The following is a 7594-nucleotide window of genomic DNA, read 5'->3' on the forward strand; positions in this document are numbered from 1 at the left end:
GAAGACAGAGTGTTTGGAATGGAAGAAGAATCCCCCTGCGGGTGCAGAGGCAGCAGCATTGTTCTCTGACAGAGTTGATTCACTCACTGTCTCTGGGGAGGACAGGCTCAGGAACTTCCCTTTTGGCCTTGGAAGCAGAGAGGGCAAATCCCTTTGGAAGGAATCATTCTGGTCACCTAATAAAGTGTCCAGATTTTGCTTTGATACCAATCCTAGAAATATAAGCTTCTTTGATATTTGCTTCCTTTTGTAAAAGCATTTGGACCCCTTAGGGTCTAGTATATTTCCTCATAATTATTTCTAAGCTCACATTGTGTGATTCTACCCCCAACAAGGGTCACAAGACCTTCTCTCTGGAAAGCAAACATGTTTCTTAATCATGCTTGTTCATTTATTACTATTCTCCTAAGTAAATCATTCTCATGAGGTGCTGTGAGTACACGCCCTCCTGAAGGGGCAGATTTCTCTCTGGCTCACACTTCCTCTTCAGTGTGAGGAGCAGAGTCTTAGCAGCTGGATTGCCTTAGGCTGTGCTTCTCCCATGGCTCCTGCAGACTTTCCAGCCTCCCTTCCTCTCTGTGTGTGCCTGCTGCTGGCCTCTGGCTTGGCCCAGGCAGGCAGGCTGCTCGTGGTGCCCATGGATGGGAGCCACTGGTTCACCATGCAGATGGTTGTGGAGAAACTCATTCACAAAGGCCATGAGGTGGTGGTAGTTGTTCCAGAGGTGAGTTGGCAGCTGGGAAAAGCACTGAATTTTACAGTGAAAACGTATTCAGTTTCTCACACACAGGAGGAATTAAACCGGGAGTTCAAGTTTTTTATGGATTCTCAATGGAAATATCAACCAGAGGGAGGCATCCTTCCTCTCCTAACTTCTCCAGCGAAAGGTTTCTTCGAATTACTGTTTTCACACTGTAGGAGTTTGTTTAACGACAAGAAGTTAGTGGAGTACTTGAAGCAGAGATCTTTTGATGCAGTGTTTCTGGATCCTTTTGATGTGTGCGGCTTAACTGTTGCCAAGTACTTTTCTCTCCCGTCCGTCGTGTTCAGCAGGGGAATATTTTGTCATTATCTTGAAGAGGGTGCACAGTGCCCCAGTCCTCCTTCTTATGTTCCCAGAGGTATCTTGAAGTACACAGACACCATGACTTTCAAGGAGAGAGTACACAACTTTCTCTCCTACATGGGGGAGCGTGCATTTTGTCATAAGTTTTTCAAAAGTGCTGTCGATATTGCCTCTGAAGTTCTGCAGACCCCAGTGACTATGACAGACCTCTTCAGCCCAGTGTCCATTTGGTTGTTACGCACAGACTTCACCTTGGAGTTACCGAGACCTCTGATGCCCAACGTGATCCACATTGGAGGCATCAACTGCCACCAGGGAAAGCCACTTTCCAAGGTACATCATCTTCCCTTAGCACCTGAAGGGAGGGTGGGCTGTTGATGACGTAGTTACTCCTGACTCTCCTTCCTGAACGGTGCTTTGTCATTTATGTTCTTCTTTTTCAGTTCTTTTGATCTAATTCTTTTGACCGTTCACACTTAATTGTGCATTTGAACAGCTGATAAATTTGCTTGTGGATGTGTGTGTACCCCTGACATTCTCATTTATAATCACCAACCTGCATTGTTTTTGGCAAAAGAGTGAGAGACACAGTAAGAAATGAAGCTTCCCTTTGCTCATTCTTGTACTCTACCTCTTTCTGTGTAGCCGCTTCAGCCTCTGGCAATATCTATCTCCTTAGCCAGTTGGGCTGCTTGCATTTTCTCTGTGGGAAATTACACAAAGCTAGCCAAACTTAGCAATTACCCTGTCTCCATTGGTGGACATCAACCCTCTGGCTTTCACTTTTGTGGGGCATGGCTATTAGGGTTTTTTGATTGTTTGTTTGTTCATTATTGATTCTTTTCTGGCTGTTTTTCTTTGAATCTACATGGTCTTTATTTGTGGGAGTCTAGATTGGTTAAATTTCCTTTTTGATTTGAATGATGATTTTGTCTTAAAATATTTTAGATTTCAAAATGTTTTGCTTTCTCTGAATCTCAAATATCTGAAAGTTTTCATCACCTACATATGGATGTTTAAATTCCTGTAATGTTGATTATATTTGTTGATCACTGTTTTTACATTTTCCAACAAAATAGGATTACATCATGACTGCCCTCCTATCCTCTCTCCAACCCCACCCATATTTTCCTACTATCAAACTGATTGCATCGTCTTCTTTGATAATTATTGTTACATATGTGTGTGTGTTCCGCAAAAGTGCAGATATAGGCTGCCGGGTCTGTTTCTGTTGTCTGTGTGTATTTGTTATCAGGGCTGACCACTTTGTACTGAACAGTCAATAAAGGAGTTGTGCCTGGGAGAGGCTAACTCCCCGTAGCCTGTAGTCCTTTGTCTAGGTGTGAGACCCTGAGGATTTTCCCCCTTCCACATTGACCTTGCCCTTGTTCTGGTTTCGTTTATGTAGGAGAGACCGTTTCACCACAGACTTCCTGGTATTCTGACTCTTACTGTCTTGGAGGCCCCTCTTTCACCATGTACAGGAACTGTGATGTAGATGCACCATCCGGGAAGAGGTTTTTCACTGTCTATAGCTAGAATGTGCATGGTGTCGGGAAGGGAAAAAAAATCTGTGTTAAGTATCTCCCCTGCCCCCAATGCCTTGGAAGCAGAGGTGGCGTGTTCTTTTTGAGCAAAGGGTGTGGTTGCTTGAAGAAAATTTTCCCACTTTACTCTGAGATCAGTTCTAGACATGCAAGCAAGGTTTTTTGTTTTTTGTTTTGTTTTTTGTTTTTTTTTTGTTTGTTTGTTTGTTTGGTTGACTTTTTTGGTTTTTGGTTTTTGTTTTGTTTTGTTTTGTTTTTAATTCACTTTCTGCTGCTTTTGGAATCCTTGGTGTCTCACACATTTCTTCACAAGGTTTGTAAATTGCTCCATGGCACATGGCCCATCTCTATCCAGTGACAGTTTAAGCTTTTCTAATCATGTGAACATATTAGTAGGAATTGCAATGAGAACCACTCATTTCTTATTTCCCTTATTGGTGCCCACTGCCCTGATAACTTGTGAGTTCGTGCCCTCCATAAGGGAAGGTTTGATCCTGTACTTTCCCCATGATGAATCAGAACAGCAAAGACCCAAGGCTGGATTTCTTTGGGCCATGCTTCTCTCACAGCTCCTGGAAGGTTTCCAGTCTCCCTTTCTCTCTCTCTCTCTTTATATCTCTCTCTCTGTGTTTCTCTCTGTTTCTCTCTCTCTCTGTTTCTCTCTCTGTTTCTCTCTCTCTCTCTCTCTCTCTCTCTTTCTCTCTCTCTCTCTTTCTCTTTCTTTCCCTCTCTTTCTCTGTGTGTATGTGTCTGCTGGCCTCTGGCTTTGCCCAGGCAGGCATGCTGCTGCTGGTGCCCATAGATGACTATCACTGATTTACCATGCAGAGAAACTCAGCCACAGAGCATATGAGATGGTGGTAGTCATTCCATTGGTGAGCTGGCACCTGGTGCAATCTCTGAATTTTATGGTAAAGTTGTATTCAGTACCTCACACTCTGGAAGATCTGGACCACAAATTGAAGATTGTTATTGACCTGGAAAGATACAGGAAGACCCTAACTTTCCCTATTCATGAGTCCATCGAATTGTGATTTTGAACGTAACATTCTTGGCAAGAAGAGAACATAGTACCTAATCTCTGGTGTCTTATCTTGGTGCATAGTTTGGTTAGGGATGGGTTGTGCTTTGCTGACTGTGGTTCTGGCCACTTACAAGGTCCAGCAGACCTTGTAACTGAGCCACATTTTTCTCACAAATAGGCATAATTTCATGTGGAAAGGAACTTCTTAGACAAAGTGGAATAATGTTCCTTCTACAAGGTAGAGGATTCCGGATTTATCTGTGTCAAAGTGAGGAATGAGGGCAGGTAGGAAGGCTCAGGGGTAAGTGCTCTTCTAGAGGATCTGGTGCAATTCTCTGCACACACACAGGTGCTCACCTTCTGCAGCCACAGCCCTAGAGGGTCTGATGCCCTTCTTCTGCCCCAAGGGCAATGGGCACACAGGGATTGCACAAGTTAAATAAATTATAAACCATGAGGTGAGTCTTTCTGTTCTTTGGGAAGTCACGCAAGGGAGGTGCAGCAGGCAGGACCTTGGGAGCATGAGTCAGCTAGCTCAAAGATATTTTTCCCCTTTACTCCCCATCCAAGCATTACCCAGGCCATGCACGCACCCTTGCCCTCTTTCCCAGGGTGGGACCTGAAATTCTCTGAACAAGAGTGGCATTAGAGTAGCTCATTGCACCACTCTAATCTTTGCAGATATTAAACCTGCATATGATTTTATATCTATGTACCTATAAAATATGGGTGTATTAAACCAAGGTTTTACAGATAAGAGCTGTTTTTATATGTATATATGGTTTTATGTATCTACTAAAGGACTTATATGTGTGAAAGGTCTTTTGTGTGTGGAAGGTTATTTATGGGTAAATATGAAGAAAGACATAGGGATGTGCAGATCTCAGAGACAGCAGTTTGACTAATGCATGTGCATAGCACATGTACTAAGGCAAATCTTCATTGAGTGACCTCTGGATGTAAGTATTCCTTCATCCCTGCTTCAGGTGAGCAGTTTGTCTCTCTTGGAAAACCACACAGGTTTTATGTTGCTGGAGAATAGGAGTTATAGCCCGGGTCTTGTGTCTGATAGGAAGGAAACATTTCCTGGAGAGAAAGTTTGTGTATAATAATGTGTGTGTGTCCATGTATGCATGTGTATGGGTGCATGGGCATGTTTGTGTGTGTTGTGCGTACATGCATACACACATGCATAAGTATGCACTGTGTGCAGGTATGTTTTCTGACTCTGGCCCCTTTTAAAGAAAATTTTCTTGAGTGCTTCCTTTAACAAAATCTTCTTGAGTTTATCCAGGCTAATATTATCCAGACATGCTATTACATACTTTATGTAATGGCACGATATTATTAAAATATATTAAAAATAGATTTAATAGGAGAGAGCCAATTCAGTCCTCATTTTTGCAACGAGTTTGAGTAGAATTTAAAACTGAGTTCAACCACTGGTCATTCGTGTCATTGTGGACGATTTGGGGCCTTGGTGGCTCAGAGTTGGGAGGCCAGTGGGTACAGGCACAGCAGCAGAAGATCAAAACTTCCAGTCTTAATTTTGAAGGCCACTTGTGTACCCTCTGCAATCGGCTGCCTTCTGTGTGGTCAGGGCACTTGAGAAACACATTGCCTCTGTCTTTTTTGTAATGTTCCCCCACAAGGATGTTTTTTCAGCATGGGAAAGTGTTGACTTAGATCCTCTGGATGTGATCCCTCAGCTTTTGTGAGTTAGGTTTGATGATGTTACAGAATGACAGGGCACCGGGTTTTGTCAGAGAGTCTTTCATTCAGCAGCCATCTACCAAAAACTTCCGTGTCTCTGGCTCAGTGTTAGGGATGTGGCCATCAAATGGAGGTAGCTTTAGCCAGGCAGAAGTTTGCTGACTAATGAAGAAACAGAAGTATGAGCACAGAGAGAACCAATAACCGGGGGCCTAGTAGGGAAACTGTGAGATGATGGCAAGTGCACCCCCTGTCCCATATTCCAATAGCAAAATGGGCACAAGTTCTAGTTAGCATCTTTCTCTACTCTATCCACCCACTCTTCCTTCCCTTCCTTCCCTTCCTTCCACCATCCAACTATCTGTCTATCTATCTCTCTGCCGGCCTGCATGCCTGCCTGCCTACTACCTACCTACTTACATACCTACCTACCTACCTACCTACCTACCTACCTACCTACCTGTCTATCTATCTATCTGTGTCTGTGTGTCAACTTCTGTCTCTGTCACTGTCTCTCTCATATATGTGTTCATGTGTGTGTATGTGCATATTGATGCTTGTGTATGTGAGTGTGTACTCATGCTTGTGAGTGAGTGTGTATGTGTGTATGTATGTGTGCTCATGCTTGTGAGTAAGTGTGCGAGTACGTGTGTGTACACATGTAAGCATGGAAGACGACATCACATGTCTTCCTCTATTGCACTCCCTCTTTCTTCAGTCACTGTCTCTCTCTCACTGCAGCTCTACTTACCAACCCATCTAGGCTGGCTAGCCAGTGAGTACCAGGACTCCTTCTTTCTCTGCCTCCCCAAAGCTGGAATTGCAGGTACATGCTGTGGTGCCTGGATGCTGCTTCCTGAGAGGCTTGGGTACCAGAAGCCTGGCTAGGGGTGGAGGTGAGAGACAAGACAGACACACATTCAACAATGCTGGGATTATTCGATGTTCTCTGCTTCCTAGTTCACCCATGAGGATAATGGCTTTGCCAACTTATCATGGACAATTGTTCTCAGGATCCTTGATGGGTCATGCTCATGTCAAAATACTCACTCACCAGGCACTACACTCACTCGGGGATGCCCACACTTGATTTTTTTTATAGACATTGGGGGTCCAAACTCAGGTTCTAACTTGGCATGGATTGTTTATGTAACATGATAAATTGAGTTGAGTGTATTGTTATGCGGCTGTAATAATACACATCTGTGTTAAAACATTAGAAGAACTGTTAGTTTCATCACCAACTTGATCACCAGATTCACCTGGATCATCTACATTGGATTGGCCTACGGCCATGTCCATAGCAGATTGTCTTGCTTGCCGCCATTGATGTGGAGAGATCCCTCCTGAGAGCGAGAAGCACCATTCCCTGCTTTGGGTCCCTGGACCTCATACAAGTAGAGAAAACTAGCTAAGTACTAAGCATGTGTACATTTATTTTTCTCTGCCCTTGCTTGGGGAACTTCTGCCTGCTGCTTCAGGTCCTGCCATCTTAACTTCTCCATACTGATGGACTAGAATCTGGACTTGCATGTGAAAATAAGCCCGTGTCCCCTAAGCTTCTATTTACTGGAGTATTTGACCACAGCAGCAGACAGAAAGCCAGGGAAAGTCATGGATTTGGTTTTTGCCACTTTTGTGTTCTGGATTCAGATTTTTCAAGGCTCAAATTGTTGTGTAGGTCCTCTGTCACCTTGTAGGTCCTGGGCCTCTTATTCATGGGCTCAGGTATCTGAAGGGTCTGGAAGGGTGAGTTCCTGAGAAGGGAAGTCCTCTACATGGCTAACCTTTCCAGATAGCCCTCAGCTCCTGGCATGAAACTGTCTCCTCAGACCTCCTTCCTACTCCAAATGCCAGCTGTCCTTCATTCATTGTGGGGAGCGCCATCTGTTCATTACCACACAGGGTGGGTCCATTCCAACATCTACCCCTTCACTCTACTGGTGTGTGCCCCAAGCCCAATTTGTTGTTCTTCAGAAATCCCTAGGTGAAAGCTGACCTTTTCCTATAGAGGCAGGAGAAAGGTGATGTAAGACACCCTGAGCCTGTAACCTCACCCTGGGCTGGCCTGAGCCTGCTGGGCAGCAGTTCTTTAGGAATCATACTTAGGAGTGCCAGGCATGCCACATTCCCTTTTCTAGTGTCCAGTATAGAAACACTCCCGACACCTGCACACCCCTGTGTCTGTATATATGCACATGTACACACACACACACACACACACACACACACACACACACACAC

General features: G+C 44.3%; 1 protein-coding gene across 2 annotated transcripts in view; it reads left to right on the top strand.

The window, feature by feature from the left end:
* The window catches only part of LOC116088731 (UDP-glucuronosyltransferase 1-1), a 175614-nt gene that overhangs the window by 20955 nt on the left and 147065 nt on the right, over window positions 1-7594 (top strand). The window contains exon 1 of one of the 2 annotated variants that reach the window (XM_031368335.1): window positions 478-1399. The exons of the other annotated variant lie outside the window; for it this stretch is intronic. Coding sequence (XP_031224195.1) covers window positions 542-1399 — 858 coding nt within the window. The 5' untranslated portion in view covers window positions 478-541. Of the gene's footprint in view, window positions 1-477; window positions 1400-7594 lie in introns of those variants that run through there. 2 annotated transcript variants of the gene reach the window in all.

Source organism: Mastomys coucha, unplaced genomic scaffold (assembly GCF_008632895.1).
Source record: "Mastomys coucha isolate ucsf_1 unplaced genomic scaffold, UCSF_Mcou_1 pScaffold14, whole genome shotgun sequence".
NCBI classification, from domain to species: Eukaryota; Metazoa; Chordata; class Mammalia; order Rodentia; family Muridae; genus Mastomys; species Mastomys coucha.